This window comes from Sus scrofa, chromosome 15 (genome assembly GCF_054392235.1).
Source record: "Sus scrofa isolate SSC_HxYL_T2T_F1_AM1 chromosome 15, Sscrofa_HxYL_maternal_Yorkshire_Landrace_v2.0, whole genome shotgun sequence".
NCBI lineage: Eukaryota > Metazoa > Chordata > Mammalia > Artiodactyla > Suidae > Sus > Sus scrofa.
In genome coordinates, this window is record NC_139397.1 from 97,635,686 (window position 1) to 97,659,189 (window position 23,504).

Sequence of the window (23,504 nt, forward strand, 5' to 3'; positions counted from 1 at the left end):
AAAGATTAAACATGCAATTTTGTCTACTTGACATCGCCAGCTGCCAGACTGAAATCCTTTGACAAAACTTGCTGCTCTGACTTTCAGTACTAACCTATCAGAAAAACTAATGGGGTCTTACCGCCCTCACGTTTACTTTTGCTTGTGTTTGCCCACAAGAGCATGTCTCTTTTCAATATACTTGTGCTGCCTTTTCTGATGTGATCTGTTAATTGGGTGTAGTATTGGCTGATAGACAACCTTTGAATCCATTCCTTCAAAGTTCTGTCACATCCATCGTACCTCATTATACCCTCATTAGAGCCTGGGAAGATAACTTTTTAAGTGACTGAAATTTGTCACTGTAAAGCTACAAAATAACTTGGGAGAAGGTGGAGTTCTAAGAACACAGTGGAAAGGGAACTATTGTGCAAATTTTGTGGTTGCTCAATTTTTCTTTACCAACTAAAGCCACTTTGCCTCTTTGGGCCTTGTATCTTTTGTAAAATGAAAATCTCTAGGGTCCCTTCCAACTCAGACTCAGTGTTTCTTTTTCTTTCTTTCTTTTTTTTTTTTTTTTTTTTTTTTTTTTTTAATTTAGGGCCTGACCCGCAGCATATGGAAGTTCCCAGGTTCCCTCCCAGGAGTGGAATTGGAGCTGCAGCTGCCGGCCTACGCCATAGCCACAGCAATGCGGGATCTGCGCCACATCTGCAACATACACCACAGCTCACGGCAATGCTGGATCCTTAACCCACTGAGTGAGGCCAGGGATTGAACCCTTGTCCTCATGGATACTAGTCTGGTTCATTACCACTGAGCCATGATGGGGACTCCGTAACTCAGTCTCAGTGTTTCTGATTGAGTCTCTGTATTTTTGCAAAACGCTACCCTAGAATTATTACGCTAATAATTTCCTTTTTAATTTATCCCTTATTAGCCAGACACTGCTGGGCACTTAACCCTAAACAAGAGGTCATGATTATTATCACAACCCTGTGAAGTGAGTGGTACTGTCCCCTTTTCACCAGTGAAATAGCTGAAGTTTAGTGACATTGAGTAGCAAGTAGCTGAGAAGTGGCAATGCCAGGAGATGGAACCATGTCCAGCGCCTCTGTGCTACCTGCTCCATCGCTCCTGGCTGTTTGTGGTGGGTAGTCAGTCTGATGTATACAGAATTTCTGCTTTTTAAAGTAGATTATCAGTCATTGCACAGAAGGGCACAAGTAAGGAAAGGGAGTCTCCTAACTACCGAGGGGAAACCATGGTCTTCATGACTCTATGCCATTGAAATACCAGGAAGCCTTTTGTCGTAGATGCTGTTGTGCCCTGTAAATGTTTAATCCACAGGGTCCTGCATTGATGCCTTTGTAGGTTTAATATGAAACTCATAAAAGGAAGTGCTGTATTTTATGGACTTAATACATTTGCACTTTTAGAACTTTAATATTGTATTTCTTTGAGCTGTGCTTAAAAGTGTAAGAACAATCCCATACTATAAATTATTAATCTTACTGTATAGAGACTAGAAATTAAAAGAATTATTTAAGATTAAAGAAACACTGTAATCTAAGGCCAATCTAGATTCTTTGGGAAGTCACATCTCCTTAAAACTGCAAATTTAAGAATTAAGGTTGCTGCTGAAGGATTTGAGCTACATTAGGGTACTCGAAAAGTCGCATTTGTTTTATAATTAGAACAAAGGGGTAAGTTTAGAATCTCGTGGTTGTAGTCATGGCGATTATGTGGTTGGATGACCAAGAACCCAGACTGGTGCATCACAAAAAAATGCTCTTTGATTAATACTAAAGGTATAGCTCAATAAGTGAGAACAAAAGGCCCACATGTCACATTAGTCCCGGTGATAGATCACCAAGGGATAAGAGGCAGTTAGTGAATGGTGGATAGTGAGGTGCAAGTCACACCATTGCTAGGAAGCTGCTCAGTGTGCCAGAGAATACCCTCAGGAAAGCACAACCTCCCAGATGTTTCCACGTCACCATAGTCATTAAAAGACAGACAGACTAAGGAACATAAGACAAAAAATTGTATTTAATAGCACTGATGTTCTGGAGTTCCTGCCGTGGCTTAATGGGATTGGCAGCCTCTCTGCAGTGCCAGGATGCAGGTTCTATCCTGGACCTGGCATAGTGTTTTAAGGATCTGGCATTGCATGTTGCAGTTGCATCTTAGATCTGATCCCTGGCCTGGGAACTCCATATGCTGTGGGGCAGCCAAAAAAAAAAAAAAAGAAAGAAAATAGAAATACAGATGTTTATCAGAAATGAAAGGTTTGACTTTGGTGATGTAATCCTTTTGAAATCAGGTCATGTACCTAGTGGTTAGGACTCAGCACTTTCACTGCTGCAGCCCAGGTTCAGTCCCTGGTCTGGGAACTAAGATCCCACAACAAGCCACTGCATGCCTCATCCAAAAAATAAAATAGGGAGTTCCCATCGTGGCGCAGTGGTTAACGAATCCGACTAGGAACCATGAGGTTGCGGGTTCAGTCCCTGACCTTGCTCAGTGGGTTAACGATCCAGCGTTGCCGTGAGCTGTGGTGTAGGTTGCAGATACGGCTCGGATCCCGCGTTGCTGTGGCTCTGGCATAGGCCGGTGGCTACAGCTCTGATTGGACCCCTAGCCTGGGAACCTCCATATGCCACGGGAGCGGCCCAAGAAATAGCAAAAAGACAAATAAAATAAAATAAAATAAAATTAGGTAGCGTAGATAACCACACCCTGCTTATCAGAACAGACTTCCAGCACTGCTAACCATCCATATGCCAGTGTGGAAATAAGCCCAAGCAAGGATTATAGGGCGGAAGGGTCAGAAACTTACTCCCTTAAAGCTTCCCCTCCAAGTCATTTGCCATTTTTAAATCTCACTTTACGTAGTAAGCTTACTTGTTGGGCATCTGCCCTCTAGTCCTCTACAAACAGATTGTTCTAAACTCAGGCCAAACCTATCACTGACAGTACTACTTGGATTCCCTCTGAGATGCTGCTTTGAGGTCCGAGGGGCCACACCTATATGTTCCTGTATCACTGCTCTGAGAGGGAGTGTTGTCTATGATTACAGCTGTCTCATTGCTCCATGATCTACCCCATCCCCTCAGTGTTCCCAGTTGTCTGCTTCTGAGGAATGGCTCAGACTCTTAACTCCATTAAGATCTTGCTTAATCGTGCATGTACAAATATCAAAAGCTAAATGGCACATTGCAAAAGAAGGTTCTGTTTTGGGGGAACTTTTTAGAACTAGCCACTGTTTACGTGACCTTCACAGTGTGAACATTCATGCCACAGCAGAAGCCAGATTCCAAAAGGGGCTCTCATGAGGACTGTGAATCCTTGGGTAGGGGTGTCATGACACTGATCACATGAGTCGACTTGGTTGTTCTGCACAGAAAGATCAAGTTTTTATGACTGAGGAAATGGAAATAATTACTTGTATACGACAAACACATGCTTATATTCTGAACATTTGGAGATGGGTTGACTAAGATTATGAAATAATGGATTTAATATTTGATCCTTTTAAAATACACAATGCAGATACTGTGATGAAATCTTAAAGGAGTAAAAGCTTGGAGAAATATAAGGACAACTTTTTTCTCAAGAAGAGTGCTTTTAGCACTGACTACGTGAAGTTCTAGGAGCATAGTACAAAGCTTTTTCATCAGGGCTTTAGGGATGAAAGCCTTCATTCAAGTGACAAAATATGGAGTTATCATAAAGACATTTGCCTATTAGTATCAATAAGCAGAAGTGCGTACTTGAAGGTGAGTTTCAAGGAAATCCATCCTAAAAAAGAAAGGACAATAAGTGCCTACAGAGTTAGGAAGGCCCTCACCCTTCGCAGTCTCCTCCAGGGCTCTGAGGGCGGGCTAGTTCTGTAGGTTTGGCTTATGAGTCTTTGCTGTTGCCAGGCAGCAATCTGTCAATCCTGGTGGGTGACTCTCTGGAAAGCCAGTGTAAGGAAGGGGACAAAGGCCATGCTTGACCTTTATTCCTTTATTCAGTGGTAGGAACAGTTGGGATTTCCTGAAGCATTACTAACGAGGAAATCCCAACTGCCCAGCGGCAAGGGGTTAAAAGCTGTTCTGAAAAGCTTTTTATGTTCTGAAAAGCTAAATTACACATACATGCAAACCACAAACATACAGCACCTGGGTAAATAAAGTGTGGTTGAATAAAGGCCTGGGTTATTTGGAAAAGGCAATCTGGAAAACATTTGCTTTGGGGTGGTTAAATTACACTTTATGCTTTTTTTTTTTTTTTAAAGAAAAAAATAGTTTAGAGGAAATGTAAAAAAAACAAAAAAAAAAAAAAACAAAAAAAACCCCACAAACCAGAATTTTAACATGGCTGTTAAAAATTAGATTTCAGTTCATTGACTTTCCAAATCTTAAGAGGCTGTGAAGACTGAGAGGGCACAGAGCTACCGCACAAAAAAGCAGCAACACTTTCAGTACAAAAGTTGTTAAAGAACATTTTCCAGTGATGGAATTGTGCTATGGGATGCACAGAAGAGGTCATTAAACACTGATTGTCCTCCAATGTGGACTGAGATATCACCAGTAAATGGTATCAGCTTACATAATTAAGATTAAAAATGCTATAAATTCCAAACCATTGGACTTTTATGAAGTCCACATTTTCTATAAGCCACATTTTCTGATAGATCTCAGAATTTGAGCACACAGAAGGTCATGCTACAGAGCATTTATGCTGGGTACCTACATGGGTCCCTTCCTGGGTACTGATGTGGTCAAGTGATTTCTCCTTAAGGGAAAAAAATCACCACTTTATCATGGCAGGGTTTCACGATCTTTTTCAAAAGCTATTATATTGAACCATAAAAAAATTGCTCGTTATGTAGTTTAAAAACTTCCAAAAATCAACAATTTTATATAATTCAAGATTCTTTGTTTTTCTCTAAGCTAGGTCAAGAATTAGAGCTGACAGATTTATGGAGAGAAAAGGGGTGGGGAAACAAATAGTACAGCTCTTGTAAGGTTCAGAAAATAAAATGACTGCACAGAATGAATGGAATTTTCATTGGAAGGGTTGTTGAACCTAACATTATGAATGTATCAGATGTGGTTTCAGAACTGACCTTTTCATCTGTGATGGAGGTAGACGAGAAGTTCAGTGGGGTCATGGGAAGAGTGTAGATTTTTCCTTACAATGCATAAACAACTCCAGCATTAACATATTCTAAATTGCAAACCCAGAGGCAGGAATTAAGAACTGAGTTCTTGGAGTTCCTGCTGTGGTGCAACGTGATTGGCAGCATCTCTGCAACACCAGGATGCAGGTTCAATCCGGGGGCTGGCATAGTGGATTAAAGAATCCAGCACTGCCACAGCTACAGTGTAGGTTGCAACTGTGGCTTGAAAAAAAAAAAGAAAAAGAAAAAGAAGAACTGGGTTCTTACAATACTTCTGTTATTCTTCAATGTTAAAGATAAATGAAAGCAGAGTGATGGAAAACAGTTAACAGTTTATCCAGTTCATATATTCAAATTATTAACAAATGGAACAGAAGAAAACCATGTAAAATTTTTGTTTTGACAATTGTTTATTGTCTCTATACCACAGCACCATAATCTTGTTCAGGGTACAAGATTTCCTACAGATTCTTGTACATTAAAAATAAATAAACATATAATGTAAGATATTTTGATTACAAAAAGCATTACATTTACACTGAAAAGCTCTACAAAACTTCCTAAGCCCTAAAATATATACTCATTACAAATCAATAACTTATGAGGGTAGATTGTGCGAAAAGACACACAATCCCTAAGATCGTTATTAAAAGCCTAGAAATACAATACCTTAACTACTGAGTTCTGGGCTTCATAGTACTAAGTCCCTGAATAACATAATCCTTGTTCAAGGACTCTAAAAAATAAACAAAGCACAAATAACAGCAGAGGAGAGAGAACATAGGTGCTAACAAGTTCTAAGACATTGTCCCCATGCAGTTTTGAATTTTTCATAAATCTCTCTAGGTGTAAAAGTTCTTATGTTTGACTTTGTAAAGATTTTTTAAAAAATGATTATAATTTTAAAGTGTACAAAGTTCAACATGTAACAAATGTAAAGATTATAAGAGCTAACTACAGATAAAACAGAGTGAAAACCATAGATATAAAGCCATTAGAAGCCACTATCAGATATTACTACGTATTCCATCCTATAATCTCATAAATCAAGGCTTTTAATTGTCTGGATTCATATGTGACCGTATTCTTTCCAATGTGCATTCTTTCTTCTTCCAGGGGTTGTTCAATAATGGCAGGTATGTTCCTGCCATAAAGTTCACAGTGTTCTAAAAACTGGACACATTCTTGAATGACACTGTCACGAAGCATGAGCGTGTGTTTTGACATGTTCTCTAATAATGAGAGGAAGCATCTTTTGGCATAATACCAGGTATCAGTTCCCAGTTTTTTATTATAAGGCTCCAAGCTTTTGATAACCCGAGAAATACCAAAGTCATAATTTCCTTTGGCACAATAAAGCGTCCCAATCACCAAATTCACAATGCAGAGATGGTAGATTTTCTTATCGGGGTCATCATGAGAGAGCTGCTCCTCCTCTTTTTCAATCTTCCTCATCAGCTCCTCAGCTTCTTCATTTTGACTTGTCATGATATAAGACACACACAGGTTAGCCAATACAATAGCACTGACATTCAGGATGTTGTCATAGTGCTTCTTGACGATGGGCTCATAAAAACCTATGGCTTCTTTGTATTTGTTTTCCTGCATGAACAGAACATGAGCCACATTCAGCTTCCACACGTCATGGTCATTACAGAATTCCACAGATTTGCGGAAGATCTTTTCCACCATTGGGTAATTTTCAAGGTTCCAGTAGATTTTGGCCTGGGCCATTAACACAGGAATATACTTCTCAAGAGCGTCATCATATTCATTCACTGCCTTTTTGACAGCTTCATCATCTCTGTTGTGTCTTGCTTCCTGCACCTGTATGGTGAGTCTCCGGAGCTGTTCAGTCAGCACCCCTGCCAGCCCATCAAGCTTGATAAAAGCCTCTTCAGGAGCTGTCTGGCAAGTGATCACGGCATCCAAGAAGTCATAGAGATAGGGTGTGAGGAACTTGTAGGTCAAATGGGCATTCTCTGCCAGGACATCTGCGGCCAGAGCAAAATACTCATATTTACAGTAGAGCAGCAGCAGGTTGCCAAAGGTCTCTGGAGGAAAAGGATTCTGCTGGAGCAAAAACTGTAGCTTTTCAAACCCTTCTGTAGGCCTGGTATCCATGTTCATGAGCGCCTGGTTGTGCAAGGTCACAGGGTCTAACTCTTCCTCTGCCCTAGGTGGCATGTCAGTGAGGGCTTCCTGGGCCGCCTCATAGTTTCTCAGCTGGAATTCTATGGCGGCCTTGAGGTTGAAGGCTTCCACCAGAGCAGTCTGGTGAAGAACTAAGGTGTTGCCCACACTTCGAACATCAATGCCCTCGGTCGTCATGCCCACACCCAGCTCTGGGTGCTGACGGATGCCATGCTCAATAATGTCGGCGATGTGCTTCAGTGCCGGGGCATAGTGCCTGCTGCTGTAATAGGCCAAAGCCAGGTTGTAGGAAAGGTCAGGCCGGTAGCCTGAAGCCTGTAAGGCTGCAAAGAACTTGGAACATGCAGCCTCGTAGTGTCCCTCCTTGTAGAGTAAACACCCCAGGTTGACCTGGCCATCCAGCTCGTTCTCGCCCCCACTGTCTTCTCCCCCTTCCCCACTCAGGAGCTGCTCCACCAGACTCCTGGCCCCTGGCAGATCGCCCTCGCTGTACTTGATCGCCGCTAGGAGACGGAGGACCCGGCTGTGGTAGGCGGGGTTGTCCAGCAGGAGGAAGGCCACGCGGGTGGCCTCCGGGTAAAGGCAGGCCTTGTACAGGGCCTGGGCCTGGTACAGGCGGTACTGCTCCAGCTCTGGGTGCAGCTGGCCCAGCTGCTCATAGCACTCGGCCGCCAGCGCGAACTCCTGTAGGCGGTAGTAGCAGTAGCCCAGCAGCGACAAGCCGGCGCGGCTCTTGGGGCTCCCCTGGAGCTCTCCGCCCAGCAGCTGCACGGCCTCGGCGTAGCGGGCATCCCGGATGAGGCGGTACACGACAGTGGTGAATTCCCCGTCGGGGATCTGCGCACCGCCCAGCCCCGCCATAACCGCCGCCGAGAATGTGTGCTCGTTTCCACAGCAACAAGCCAACCGGAAACGGAAGACTGAGAAAGAACGGTTGTTTTTTTGGTTTTTTTTGGCGTGGTCCTAAAGTTACCTTGCAGTGGAACGACCAACCTGGGATTAAAAAACAACTTACTAATGTGAGTGTCCCTCTTATTTGCCTGATCTCTGAAGACTCCAGAGCGTGGGCGACATTAGAAAGAGGGAAGAAGAAACACCTCCGCGGCTTCCAGAGTCGGAAACTCGACTTCCCGGCATGCACCGGTCCGGTCGCGCCGGCGACTGGACGTGGTCGCGCTGTATGCTGGGAGGCGTAGTGTCTGCTGGACAGACCCTTAGGTGCTGGAAGAAGCGGTTGCAGTCACCTTCCCTTCTAATGGTAAAGGAGGGTTGTTGGCTGCCTGTTGTGTCACCTCACTGTGTGGCGCGGGGAAGTTTTAAGGTTCCAAGTCCCTGCATTTGTGAGCCGTGTACCCCGTGCAATGCATACACGTAGTGTCGTTCCACTTTGTTTTACTGAAAGAAACGGTAATGGAAAAAGAGGAAAGTTAACTTGGTATTCTCCCCAGATTAGAGGAGAGCTTCCGTCTTTGGGCCCGCTGAGGGCACACATCCTAAGAACAAAATAGTTCAGCGACCAGGAGTTCATATTTTGTTGTTTGCAACAGGAAAGAGTGCTTTGGATTTTATCTGGTATTTGGAGCGTATCGGCTTTAGTTCCAAGCACCTTCACCACCCTCCCCCCGCCCCGCTTTTTCCATAACTACAAATATTACTGAGTCCATATTAGCCTCTAATCTTGGTCCTAGGTACTGCCTTCATCCTTTAATTTTCACTGAGATAGAAACATTGGTCCTTGTGTTTTCCAAGAAGGGTGGAGTGGGGGAGAAAGCATGACCCAAAGTATTTCTTTTTCTTTTCTTTTCTTTTTTTTCTTTTTGCCTGTGTCTGCGGCATGTGGAAGTTCCTAGGGCAGGAATAGAACCTGGGCCAGAACAGCGACGCAAGGCACAGCAGTGACAGCACCGGGTCCTTAACCTGTTGATCCGGAGAGAACCTCCCAAAGTGTTCCTTTTTCTATGCGCTGTTACTCTTTTAACTCTCCAAACCTACTGTATGTGTGTGAGAGAGAGAAAGAGAGACCCAGCCTGTGCTTGTCAGGTTTTAATAATGTTTTTGCTTTTCATTATGCTGATAAACAGTGGTTTTTCTTTCAGTTAAAATAAAAATTTTCTTACACTTTAATTTTCTCCCCTCAGATTATTTGAAGATCTCTCTGGAGATTTGCTGGACTGTATAAGAAACCATTCTGGATTTTCTTTTGTTCCTTTATCATATATTTGAAATAGATGCTCTAGATTCCATATTACTACCTTGGGGCTATTTTTGTTTAAATTCCTTTAAATTTAATAGTGCCCAATATGGGACAGTGAAATACTATAAACTTAATTATCCTATAAAATTATATTGGGTAACTAATAAAAAAATATGAGTAGCTTAGACTGACCTAAAAACTGTAGAATTTGGGGGAGATGAATACAATTTTTTCAGTCAAGAATTAGAGAAGTAGACAAGTTAGCAAAAGATAAAACTAACTTATCCCAGTGAGGTAGTGGTAAATGTAGAGTTTTCAAGATAATAAAATTAGCTGTAATCTATGAATGCATTGGCTCTGCTGGTAGCCTGGGGTGAGGGAATTGTCTTTCAGAGTCTTCTGTGATTTCTCTTGGCCTTCTACCACCCAAGACAAACATCGTTCAAGTAAAAGCATGTCTTTCCTATTTAAAGACTAATCCCTTATCTGCCTCCTCAATAGTATCACTACCTATAAATCTTTTCTATATGTACATTTTGGAGCCAACATCAATCATATTTATTGCATGGCACTCTTAGACTATTGACTTATATTATCTCTAATCTTAATCACCCTGGGAGTTCCTGTCGTGGCCTGGCAGAAACAAATACAACTAGGAACCATGAGGTTGCGGGTTCTATCCCTGGCCTTGCTCAGTCGGCTAAGGATCCGACGTTGCTGTGAGCTGTGGTGTAGGTCTCAGATGCGGCTCGGATCTGGCATTGCTGTGGCTCTGGTGTAGGCCGGTGGCTACAGTGATTAGACCCCCCAGCCTGGGAACCTCCACGTGGGCAGGTGCAGCCCTAAAAAGACAAAAAGACAAAACAAAATAATCACCCTGTATTCTGCATATTACAGGGAGAAAAGAAGCAGCTAAACCGTGATATCCCGAAGCTAAATTCATTAGATGATGAATTAATTAAATCTATGTGTCACGCAAGGGCCCAGCTTTGAGGGAATACTCGTGTCTTGCTTTTTTGGTTGTTGTTTTCCCACTAAAACAAAAAACTTTGGGTAGTAGCGTCTGAGCTTCCTTCCCAGAGTTGCAGTTGTGACTGGATATAAGGAAGTGATAAGTGGATAATGGTGACATTCCCAGTCACCTGTTATAGCTAAAAAGAGACTACTACACTACCAAGTGTTCATGTACTCATACATCATTCTTCTCCCTTGCTACAAAGCTTGCCAAAGCTATGTTCTTCTGGATGAGACGGGACAAGGAACATTCCACTGAACGAATACCAAGAAAGGGACGAACTGCTCCCATTCCAGAAGGGTTGAGTGGGACTTTGGTCCACCCAAGATTCCCAGGGAAAGCAGCTGAAGAAGACCACTGTAATCCACCTCGTGCCTTCTTCCAACCCAGTATCTGGCTGCAGCCCTCTCTGGTCTTCAACCCAAGTAGGTACACAGTTTGAGGGATTCTGCCTAGTGTGCTGCTCAGCAATCAGGGAATATGGGTTTTTCTCCTTTATCCCTACCTGATTGACACTTTGATTTTAGGAAAAAAGTTATCCAAAAAGATCAATCTTTTAAAATCCTGACGTGTTTTAAATCCTTACGTATTTAAATGTTACCTTGGGTAGGTTGTTATTAAATCAGGATGATAGAACATGGAAATGGGAAATTGCCTTTTATAACTTCGGTCTATCAGTTGGATCTCCAGAGTTGTATTTGCGTCATGAGAGCATTCACCCTCAAATGGCTTCTTGGAAAGGTATGCAAAATAGAGGGACTCTGCTCTCCCCCAGATTTCTCTGATCCCCGCAGGCATCAGTGGAGGGTCCCTTCTTTGTGCTGGTACCTGTCTGTGAGCAGCTGAAGTGGGCAGGAGGGAGGCTGTCCTGTGTCTTCCTCCTTAGTTCATGTGCTGCTGCTCCCAAGGCCTGGCTTGAAAAAAGCAGGACATTCGGCTTAGACAGATGGAGGGCAGGGTCATTTTCAAAATGAAATGAGTGCACAAATCATACTGCGAAATTGGCATGACCGTCCCTGCTGCTGTGATAGACTGACTTTTGTTTAGCCTCTGACAGGCAATTGGGGAATGGATGAGTTTTGTTGTTGTTGTTGGGGAGGGATGGTGAGGGAAGGTCCTTTAATTAATGATAGAAATTCTGGAAAGCACTAAATGAGGGGAAATGTTGTAAAAAAAAAAAAAAAAAAAGGTCATAAAGGATCATTTTGTTTCTAACAGAATCTTGAAAAACTGGAGCGTATATCAGGAAAGCCGGTGTGTTGTACCAATTCTAGCAATAAGAAAGCATTTGGTGGTTGCAATAAAAAGATTTAGTGCCTTATTGAAAGGACTTAGACTTTAGGAAAATGGTGTTGGACTCAAGGTGGATTTTGCTGCATAAGGGGAAGTATGTTTACCGTGTAGGGGAATTCCATTGAGGCAAAATATATTGGAGGTAAAAGCATGATGTTTAGTTCTTAACATGTTTATGTTTCTACCTGCTGACCTGTGAGATGATCTAATCCCATGTATATTCTATTTGGCATTTTCTTTTAAAACTAATTGGAAATGATTGTTCCTTATTTATCTTGTAAAAATAACCACATCTTTTTGGGTGCAAATGTTGTTTATTTATGATTATTTCAGCCATAGCTGTGGTTAAACATCTTTTTTGACAAAGGAAGACCTCTGTAAAATCATTTTCCAAGTTGTTATTTCTGTCTCCCATTTATTTCAGACCATTTTATGCAGGATAACAGATTGAGCAGCTCAGTTTCCTTGCTTCCTCTGGAGTCTAGCTTGATTGTCCCTGTGTGTCATTGATGATAAGAGAACTGACCTCCCTCTACCACCTCTTGCCTCTTGCCCCTTACCCCTGTGGACAGGGAAGAAAAGAATAAATTAGTGCCAAATTTGTAATGTAGTTCTCTGACCTTTAGGAGCAACCTTTTAAGACTTTCAAAAAAAAACAAAACAAAACTGTGTGCTGAATCAACACTTGGGGGCAATTATGCTCAGGTGGTGAGAAATGTAACCTCATTGAGAGCTTAATCTTTTTTCTCTGATAGTTCCAGCTCTGTTAATGTTATTTATTTATTTATTGGCTTTTTAGGGCCACACCTGTGGCATATGGAGGTTCCAGGTTAGAGGCTGAATCGAAGCTGCAGCTGCTGGTGTACACAGAGCCACGTCTGTGACATATCCCACAGCTCACGGCTCCTTAACCCACTGAACAAAGCCAGGGATCGAATCCACATCCTCAGGGATACTAGTGGGGTTCGTTACTGCTGAGCTACAATGGGAACTCCTCTATTAATATTTTAGATAGTAACATATTTTCCTTCTCCATATATCTTGCTTTTGATCAAATGGTTTCTGTTTTGAGGTTTATGGTGCTATTATCCAAACTAATGTATTCAATAGAACACAGTAACATTGTGGTTTATAAAAAGCAATTGGCAGAGGACACATAGTTGTGGGTATTGCATTGAAAAATTCGTTCCCTGCCATTGCGTTATGCTGTGGACACACTGATGGGGCCCCAAACCACTTCATTTGAGCATTTTCATTGCTGTCATTTCTGAGACAAGAAATGATTCATAGTATTATTTCTTTCTTCCAAGACTGGTACCCTTCATAGTCAGATATATCCAGTCTATGTTTATTCTCATTTCCGCGATAGTTCCATGAAAACAATAAATTGATGGGAAAGGTCTTTGAATCCATGGTCAGAAGATGATAGTCCTAGAATAAAAATGTCGTCAGCCTCTGAACACATTTTTCTGGCTTGCAAAACCTCCAAAATGGTTTTCCATGAGCGAGCCGCCCATAATGGTGTTGATAACCAGCTCTCCAATTGTCTGAAAAGTACTGTACTCATATCTCAGGCTTTTTCTGTGGCGAGTTGTGGAACACACTCCCAAGGTTTGTGCTGGTAGGTGAAGAGACCACCTCAGAAACCAAGCCTGACCTTCAGGCCTCTTGTTCCCACATTCCCCGTGTCCAAAGAATCGAGTTCTAACAGTTCTATCTCTGAAATATCTCAACTCTCTATACTTCTATCCAGTTTCTACTACTGCTGCTCTGGTGTCTGCTACCACTGTCTCTCTTCCAGATCTGCAACATGTCTCCTAAATGGGTTCCCTTTCTCTCTTCCTGGGACTCTTCTAACAGTTTCAAGACACTAAAATTTCAGAGTTTTTCACCCTTCTTATTTCAGAGTTTTACTGTGGGGACTTCATTAAAGCTTTAAATATTTCACCATTTCTCCCAGGAGGTAGTTGTGTAAAAGAGAACTCCCAGTGGCGTCTCATCTAAGTCGTAGTTTCTGCCTCAGGTATGTAGGATTTGTCATTCATCACAGTGATTCTTGCTGCTTGAATGTATGTGAATGTCTTGGGACTGAGATTTCAAATGATGTTGAAAGGAGTGGTTGCTCTGTATGGAGTCATAAGTTGAGAGATGTAGAAACTTCAGTTGATTTAGGCACTTTCTCCTAGTGAAGAATTTAATAACATTATTTTGTTTTATAAGCACGTTGAGTGCTTTTGTTACCTCTGGATCTCTATACTAAGGAGAGATTCTTTGCCTTTTCTGTGCCTTTCGTCCTTCTCTGGCCCTGGCAAATGGAACCGGTAGACCTTGCCTTCTGTATATAAAGGGCCCATATAAACAAAAAACAAAGAAATAAACAAAAAAAATTGATCAAGACATGAAAATGTCCCCAAGGGGCATAACATATTTGAAAGAGACAGGCTAATTCAGTATAAAACCACCTAAAGTCAAATTCCTGTTCTGCCATCATCAGCCATGTAGCCATGGAAAGGTTTTTAACCTCCCTGGATCATGGTTCCCTTATTGGTAAAAGAGAGACCACAGTAATTTCTTTGTTCAAAATGATACAGCGCATCTTGCCCATAGTAAGTAGTTAATATACTTCATTATTATTATATAAATGGAGCTATTGAGACTCCTTGGGAATCTTATTGGGGTATTTTAGACCTAAACACATGTGAGAAAATTACTAAGTTTTAACATCTGCCATCCAGGAGTAGATGTTCTCTTGATACTTCAGATGTTGTATTCCTCAGTGCCTGCTAAACTCCAGAATGTGGAGGGCAGTTATCTGGTATAAGTTAGTGTCTTCATTAAACCTGATTCTTCAAGAAATGAAAGCATCAAGGTAAATGGTATATTTTGTTCATTCAGCAAATTAACGAGAGGTTACTCTACCCAAAGCATTGTACATTTGGAGAATCCAGAACCTTCAAGAAATGCACAGCCCAGGAGAGATGCTACAAACACAATAAACAAATCAAAACCCAGGCCTTAAGAGCAATACAACACAACGTGGAGGCTCAGAGTTCATAGTAAAAAGGACCCTTATTTGGCTAGAGCAATGTTTTGCCACCATATCAAATACCTTGTTCCTCCCTTTTATAACAAATATTTTCCAAGGCCCTCTTTACTATTTTGAGATGAAGTTTATTTATAATATTTATAAAATCCTACATACATAATTTATTTTCTCTTCTCTCTTTTTCCTCCCTTCCTTCCTTCTTCTCATCTTCCCTTTAAGTCTCAGATGCATGAACTGACTAATCATAATCCTTTAAAATTTTTTATTTGATTTACATTTATTGATTTATGATGTTGCACCAGTGTCTGCTGTATAGCAGAGTGACTTGCTTATACATGTACATACATTCTTTTTTATGTTCTTAATCCTTGATCACTGACACACTTGTCATGATTGGTCTCTGCCTGGCCCTCTTCTAATCTTTTCTTTGTTTGGATAGCAGTTTTAAATTATGCAATAATTAGTAGTGAAGCCACCACCCAACACAAAGATAGGACCTTTACCATAACCGACATCTGACTCTGGAGACGCAGATGCCTCCCAAAGCATTCTTTGTCTCCCTTTCCTAAGTAACTATTACCCTGAATTCCATGTTGGTCATTGTCCTGCTTCCCTTTTTATATAATTTCTTTGAATCTATATGAGTCTCTTGAACATATTTTAATTTTAGTTCTTTTAGCCTTATAAAAAAAGTTCACAGAGCATATGCCCTTTTTGGTTAATGTTGTAATTCTAAGATTCATCCATATTGTTGCATGTGTCAGTGTGGTTCACTGGTTTCAACTGCCCTAGTATATAACTGTTGTGGGAACATTCCATGGTTTACTCATTCTTCTGCTGATGGGCATTTGGGTTGTTTCTAGAGAGTTACCATTTGAAGAGTGCTGCCATGGACATTTTTGTACATTTATGCCTCAGGATACATTTGTAGGAGTTTTTCTGTATATAACACTAGAAGTGGAATTATTATATCATTAGAGTATTTGCATGTTTAGCTTTAGCACATAAACCCAGCTATTTTTATAGTAGTTGCTCTAGTTTAATTCCCACCAGAAGTATATGAAAGAGTCTATAAATTCACATTATCTCTTAACTCTTCATCTTGTAAGAATTCATGTTTATTGGACATATGTAGTTGCTTTTGTGAAAAGCCTAATCTTGTCTCATACCTCCTTTTGTAAAAGGTTGTTAGTATGGTTCCTTTAAATTGATATTTAGGAATTATTCGTGTACTCATGGTACTAATCCTTTATCAGTTATGTGAATTACAAACATCTAGTTTGTAACTTTTAACTTTTTTAAAGATAAAGTGCTTAAGTTTAATGTGGTCAAACTTATTAATTTTTCCTTTTATAGTCAATGTTTTTGTTTGTTTGTTTTTGTCTTTTTGCCTTTTCTAGGGCTGCTCCCGTGGCATATGGAGGTTCCCAGGATAGGAGGCTAATGGGAGCTGTAGCCGCTGGCCTGCGCCAGAGCCACAGCAATGAACAGTCCGAGCCACTTCTGCAATCTACACCACAGGTCACGGCAACGCCGGATCCTTCACCCACTGAGCAAGGCCAGGGATCGAACCCACAACCTCATGGTTCCTAGTCGGACTAACCACTGAGCCACGACGGGAACTCCTATAGTCAATGTTTTTTTATGTCTTGTTTTAAAAATGTTCACTTAGTCCAAAGCTAAATTATATTCACATATTTTTTAAAAGTTTTACTTATGCATTTAAAATGTTAATCCATCTGGGGCTGGTTTTTGTATATGATGTAAGGTAGAGATTCAAGTTGATTTTTTTTTCCCAAAGGGATAACCCATTTTTCTCAGCTCCATTTATTGAATAATCTTTTGGTCAACCCTGGGTTGACCTGCTTCTTCTATAATATACAAAGTTCCGTATATGCATAGTCCTGTTTCTGGGCTCTCTATTCTATTCCATTGTCAGCTTAGCAAGTTTTGGACCAACATAACTTTGTCTTAATTTCCATAGCTCCATTATTAATCTAAATATGGTTGGGGAAATATCCTCTCTGTGCTTTCCTTTTTCAGAAGTGAAGTGTCATGGTTATTCTTGGTCTTTTACTTTTTCTTACATAGCTAACTTTTTAAAAAATCAACATAATAGCCCTACTGAATATAAATAAGAAATGGAAGGAAAATGATTTATCATAAAATAGTATGTAGTTTAATATATGTAAGTGCTAGATCACGCTAACACCAGAAAAACATTCCCACAAATATTCAGAATGCTTCCTTAGAGTAGTGCAGCCCCCACTCAGCGCTGACAGTATAGAGAAGTGGGGTGATACTGTAGAGAAGCCTTAAAGATGGGTAGGATTTAAGCTAGCAGCTCTGAGAGAGATGGATGTAGAATTTCAGTCCAAAAGTTTAAACAAAACAAAACAAACCCCCCAAAGAAGTCACAGTATGTTCATAGAAAGTTCATCCTGCTGAGACTGGAAGTAAGTTGGAAAGATTTTTTTTTAAACTTTTTTGTGTATGTTTGGGCGGTGGTGGCACAGGCCAAGATTGGTTTATCCCTGTATTACAATGCCATGGTTCGTATAGTCCAACACACAGCTGACCCATCTGCTTTCCTTGGGGCAAATCATCTAGAGTCCGAATTAAGTTCTGAGAACATAAGCCAATAAACCAAAGCAATAAATCCAGCTTTAATAAAAATGAAACAGGTTCCCCCACATTGCACTTTAAACTGTAGCTTTATTAAGTACATTTACCTTGTATTTTATTAAGCACATTTGTAAGACTCCCCCTCCCTTTTTTTTTTTTTTTAAATTGAAAGGTTTTTCTTATGTTTCACTTTGCCTCTGTGGATAGCTTAGATCTTTTGTAAAACAAAATTTAGACATTTTAAGGGCACAATTGTTATTGCCTGATAAAGCCAGGTAGTAGAGTGGAAAGGGCCCCACTGGATTATATGTGACTAAGCTGTCCTAGTTTTGTTAGGTAAGGTCCCCAGGCTACATGTCATTCTGCTGACCCTATAGGTAGGGAACTGAGGGGAAACCTATTCACTTGATCCTCTTGTAGTTCATTTCTCTATTAGTTTAAGGGTATAAATAGCAATTCCCGTTTAAAGATAGAATAGATGGGTTTTTTAAAACAATTAGTAAGACTGTGGTATTAAGAGCTCCTTGAAGATTTCACGGCTAATGTTGATGTTGAAAAGTTTATTCATATCATGGGTTTCATGGTCTGAAAAACCATGAAACTGATGGAAGTTTGTGAAGGGCTGTGAGCCTAATGCTAAATACATCTCTGAAAATGTATGCTATTATTTAACCCAGCATTCACCATACCCAAGCCATACTCTTCTATGACCTTTTAAATGTTTTTTACTTCTAATATAGTCCAGCATTTCCCCACTCTAGGTCTGCCAGCTTTTGCAAATAAAACAACAGGATATCTAGTATAAGGAAAATTATATTTGGGACATGAATTAAAAACTCATTTGCTTACTTGAAATTCATATTTAACTGGGCTCTCTGTATTTTATTGGGCAACCCTACCTTACCCCAGTATTTCATACTCAGATTTTTTGACTTACATTGAATTCTCGGTTTCTCTTACATATTACTTCTTATTGCATGTCCCCACTTTAGGCCTTCTAGCTGTACAAATATGAAAGACCCTCATTTTTCCCTACTCTTTCCCAAAACACCATTCCCACCAGTTACTAAGTAAGAGTAATGTTGAGGAGGGGGACATGTGGAAGAATAATCATGTTAAAGAGAAGCTGTAAAACCCTGTCTCTTATCCTTGGTCCAGTGTGTAGCTGTGTGTGGAAAAGAGCTTCAGTTTATTTGGGTGCCTATCTGTAACATATTTTGATATGTCGAACTAATTTAAATGATCTTCATTAATAATCATTACTTTTTAAACCTGTAGCTTATTTCATTGAGTGAATTTAATTCAGCTTCTTTAAATATAAGACTGGCATCCATGGCAAAGAAAACATTAACTATTCCTATTCTAAAAAGTCCATCTGTTATATCTTTCACTGTGAGTTTCTCATCCTTCTCTTTTCCTTGAGTCATAGACTCCCTTCTCTTGCTGGGCCATCCTTTCTCATCTGTCCTAACTTATCCCCTCATACAGGCCCTCTCTTCTTCCAGCACTGCTCCTGGAAACTCAAAAATTATTCTTGCTTTATGAACCTTTGAGTCTTCATCCAACCTTTGTACTAAGGTCCATCTTGCTACAGCCAAAGTGACCTATCAAAATGTTTGGTAAACAAAAGATAAGTCTCTACTAGGTGAGTGCTGCTACTAGCTCCTAAAACAATATTTTCCTCCCCCTTGCTGTTATCAAAGGAGAGAGAGATGGGGATCAAAAATGCCAGTTGTGGAGTTCCCACTGTGGCTCAGCAGTTAACCAGATTGACTAGCATCCACGAGGATGCAAGTTCGATCCCTGGCCTCACTCAGTGGGTTAAGGATCCCATGTTGCCGTGAGCTGTGGTGTAGGTCTTAGATGTGGCTCGTGTATGCCATGAGTGTGGTCCTAAAAGACAAAAAGACCAAAAAAAAAAAAATGCCAGTTGTGAGTCAAGACAATGAAGAATGGAGGGATTCTTCATGGTCATTTGGGTTAATTTAAAGCCACTGTGGAAAAAGGGGTGAAGACCAGAAGCTGATGGAGCTGAAGAGAAGCTTCCTGGGGCCTGGAAGGAGATTCTCAAGCCAGGTGACAAGGCAAGGCTCTGAGGGGACAGAAGGAAGCCTTCCCCAACCTTCCCCAGCTTCCTTCTGGTACCTAAAGCACCCAGGGACAGATAATGGTGTTCTTCTGATGAGCAGTATCTTCTTCAGACTGAGTTGTAAGCAGCTAGAGGGAACCACTACTGAAGAAAGATGGGGACTGCCTTAAGAGGCTGGTTCTTGGACCCCTATGAGGCTTTTCTGTCCCCCAGGAATATCTAGAGGACATTATGAAAAGTGACAAAAGAGAGGTCAAGAGAGAAATCACATCTGGTTATTGGGCCTGTGGAGGAGGTGTTAGTTAACTAGATCTTTTCAAAAGCCTTGAGAAGTAGCATCTGTTATGTAAAGAGAACTGCATCCATATATATATTTTTTTTTAGTTGTGTGATTACTAGCTAACAAGTATAAAGACAATGACTTTCTGCGAAGGAATCAATTGCATTGCTTTTGGTTAATTGTGATAAGTTTCTCTCCCTGTGTTTTTAACAGATAGGTTAGTAATGTTGGTAGCTTACAAATGAGACCACTTGGAAGAATATGCAGAGTGGACTACTAGCACACTGAGACAGTGGCCATGGGCCATGTTAGTTCATTCTACCTTTGTGGAATATAGTCCACAGTTTTTATGATCCACAGAGAAAACTCTTTAAAAACTCACCTCCCAAAGAAGAAAAACAAGCAAGCAAATCAAACTCCCATCAATATAGAAAAAGAAATATGATAACTAAGATGTGGCTCCTAGGATCACAGAAGCAGAGAGTCTGTTACCCCACCCCTGGGAGCCCATTCATTACAGCTTGTCAGGGTGACCCTACCCTCTCACTTAGAACCTTCTCGAGGTGTGTAGAGGAAAAGCTGCCAGCTCCGGGTGGCTGCAGGAGAAGCAAATCCATTTGGCGGATGGGCATTTTTAAAACCTGCCACATATGTTAGCCATTTTTATGGCAATTAAATTGTTGGGCAATCTGTGAGGTGAATTCGTAATAAAACCTTTCACAGTAAACCATGTGGAAAATCATCTAATCCAACCCCTGGAGGTCAAAAGCCACAGTAACATGTTGCTTTATTCCATGAAGAAGAATTAAGACTCTTTAGACGGCTCGCTTTCCCTTTGTTCTTTATAGACCGGTGCTCCAGATTTGGGCTGGAAGGTAACTTGTGTGAAATGGCAGTGGTGGCCTGGGGGAGGGTGGGGAGGACACCTTTGCCTGGTTGGGCTTCGGGAATGCCTGGCCAGTAATTTCCAAAGTTGTGTTGTTTCTATTCCACCTTTTTGCCATCCTCAGAGAGTAGACATTCTTCCCAAGGGCTATAGGGGAGAAAAAAGGAAAATAGGACAGAGAAGTAAGACACGTAAGTCAGAACTGGATTTCACAGTGAAGGGACTTGGAATTCCAGAGGTGTGAAAGAAAGGCTATGTTTATGTTTATTGAGGTGCGCATGGGAACATACAACTTTCAGAACACTGAGAATCCCTCTCAAGTTCTCCTGAGTCAATACAATGGTCTAATTGAAAATAAAAACCTACATGAGTTCTAGGATACATTCTTACGGATTTGTACTTTGAGGACTTAAGCCTAAGTAGCTATATGAGAATCTAGAAAGTCATTACAGTTAAAAGAAAGTCTTAGGGCCAAAAAACATTTGAAGTTTCTTAATAACTTCTGAAAAATGACTAGTAAGCTTGTTTGTCTCCATTTGAAGTTCATTTTGAAAACTTGAAGGTTTTTTTGTAATTTCCTAAAATAGGCTTCTAGTGGAGTTCCTGTTGTGGTGCAACAGAAATGAATCTGACTAGGAACCATGAGGTTGCGGGTTCAATCCCTGGCCTCGCTCAGTGGATCGGGGATATGATGTTGCCATGAGCTGTGGTGTAGGGAACCTCCAAATGCTGTGGGAGTGGCCCTAAAAAAAAAAAAAAAAAAAGGCCTCTAGTGAAGTCAGCATACTATTCAGTCCTCTTTTATTTTTTTTCTACCTATTTTAAAAATTTTCCATTTAGAGCACATCGGAATAGTATGAAAGGCACAGTTAGAACTTTTTAAAAAGAAAGGATAGGATTGGTATTAACCATCAGAATACCGTGGGAGTTCCCTTGTGGTGCAGTGGGTTGTCACTGTAGCAGCTTAGGTTGCTTCTGTGGTGCAGGTTTGATCCTGGCCTGGGAATGTCCACAAACAGAATACCTTCAAGCATCAAATTATCTCAACTGAGGAACAATCTCACTCTCTCATAGTATGGTGGTCTAAGTTCTGCTTGAGAAATGATACAGGTGTTCAGACTGTGTTCACTGACCTCAGGTGCAAACCCAAACCACTCCTGGCTGAATAAAGGTACATAAACAGTGTTCTATCTGTCTGAGTTTAAACACTTTCACAACATGGTTCATTTTGTTGAAGGATGATTTCTGGTCAAAAGAGAATGTGCAGACAAAACAGCTGATTAATGCATCAAATTTTCACTTCTCAGTTGGTTGTCAGGTGTGATCTCAGGGATCTGAACTATACCATTCTGAGAACAAAGCTTTAAGATCTTGGTTGTGGCCTCTTTGCTGAGCTGGATCTTTAGGAGCATTTGGCACAAAGCTGTCATTTTACAGATGACAAGGCAGATTCAGAAAGGTGGGGGGGGGGTGACTTTTCCATTCAACAAACTAAGGTAAGAAGCAAGGTCGCCTGAGTTTAAACCTTGGGTCTTCCACTAAGTAGTTGTGTGATTAGGGGGCAGTCAGTTATGCACTTTGGACCGCTTTTATAAAATCAGAGTGTTTGGAGATTTAATTTTGTTTCCCTTTTGGTCCTAACATCCCTTCATTTAAATACTTACTATTTGCAAGGTATTATGTTGAGTAGTAGGGACCCATCTGTGAATAACATATAGTTCCTACACTCAAGGAGTTCAGCCTGGTAGTAGAAGACACATAGGTATACCAACAGTTGCAATGCAGTGTGCTAAGTACCATGATAAACACGGGATACTGTGAGAGAACATAGCCTTGGGCATTTCAGGAAACGCTGCCAGCTTAGGTAGCATTTAAGTCAAGTTCTGAAGCAAACCCTATTCGATGGTGGGAATGGAATGTTTGCATCTCCCCAAAATTCATAAATTGAAGTCCCAACCCTCAAGGTGATAATATTTAGAGATGTGGCCTTTGGGAGGTTTAATTGGATGAGATCATGCGGGTGGAACCCTCATGATGGGATTAGTGTCCTTATAAGAAGAGGAAGGGGAGTTCCCGTCGTGGCTCAGTGGTTAACAATCCAAGTAGGAACCATGAGGTTGAGGGTTCAATCCCTGGCCTTGCTCAGTGGGTTAAGGATCTGGCATTGCCGTGAGCTGTGGTGTAGGTCACAGATGTGACTCAGATCCTGTGTTGCTGTGGCTGTGATATAAGCCAGCATCTACAGTTCCCATTCGACACCTATCCTGGGAACCTCCATATGCCGAGGGAGCGGCCCTAGAAAAGGCAAAGAGACCAAAAAAAAAAAAAAAAAGGAGGAAGGGAGGTTTCTACCTTGTGAGTTTGCAGCCAGAAGGCAGCCATCTGCAAGCCAAGAATGGAGTCCTCACCAGAATCCAGGCTGGCACCCTGACCTTGGACTTCCTGCCTCTGTAACTGTGAGACTGGATTTCTGTTGTTCAAGCCACCCAGTCTGTGGTATTTTGTTATGAAGGTTCTTACTGATTGAGATAGATGAGTTTTTCTTTCCAAGGGACCAGCATTTATTTCTATCTAAGAAATAAGAACTTCTTCATTGGGCTTGGTGGCTGCCAATGAGGATGGAGAGATATGCTGAGGATGGAGCTGCAGGAAGAGCCTCTCATTGCACTAAGGCCTTCGAATAATGTTCTCTGAGAAGATGGCTTTTGTTGGGTGTGCCTTACAGTGGCCCCTGAGGACGGTGGGATGAGCAGAGAGGGCCCTGCAGGCA

At 41.2% G+C, this 23,504-nt stretch overlaps 2 protein-coding genes across 3 annotated transcripts in view; one reads left to right on the plus strand and one right to left on the minus strand.

The window, feature by feature from the left end:
• Positions 1 to 5,543: 5,543 nt before the first annotated feature.
• On the minus strand, positions 5,544 to 8,187 carry IFT70B (intraflagellar transport 70B). Its single transcript, XM_003483685.5, has one exon. The coding sequence runs from the start codon at positions 8,165 to 8,167 to the stop codon at positions 6,170 to 6,172; it is 1,998 nt and encodes a 665-aa protein (XP_003483733.3). The 5' UTR covers positions 8,168 to 8,187; the 3' UTR covers positions 5,544 to 6,169.
• A 23-nt stretch (positions 8,188 to 8,210) lies between these two features.
• LOC146396009 (uncharacterized) overlaps positions 8,211 to 23,504 on the plus strand; it is a 138,431-nt gene continuing 123,137 nt past the window's right edge. Inside the window, exons 1-2 of one of the 2 annotated variants that reach the window (XM_084999967.1) lie at positions 8,211 to 8,564; positions 10,721 to 10,940. In XM_084999967.1, coding sequence (XP_084856093.1) covers positions 8,442 to 8,564; positions 10,721 to 10,940 — 343 coding nt within the window. In that variant the 5' untranslated portion in view covers positions 8,211 to 8,441. The remainder of the gene's footprint in view (positions 8,565 to 10,720; positions 10,941 to 23,504) is intronic. The other variant, XR_014829808.1, reaches the window with a different exon arrangement.

Bases quoted from the DNA above. Each gene is read 5' to 3' on its own strand.
- IFT70B (XM_003483685.5), bottom strand. From the start codon at position 8,167: ATGGCGGGGCTGGGCGGTGCGCAGATCCCCGACGGGGAATTCACCACT.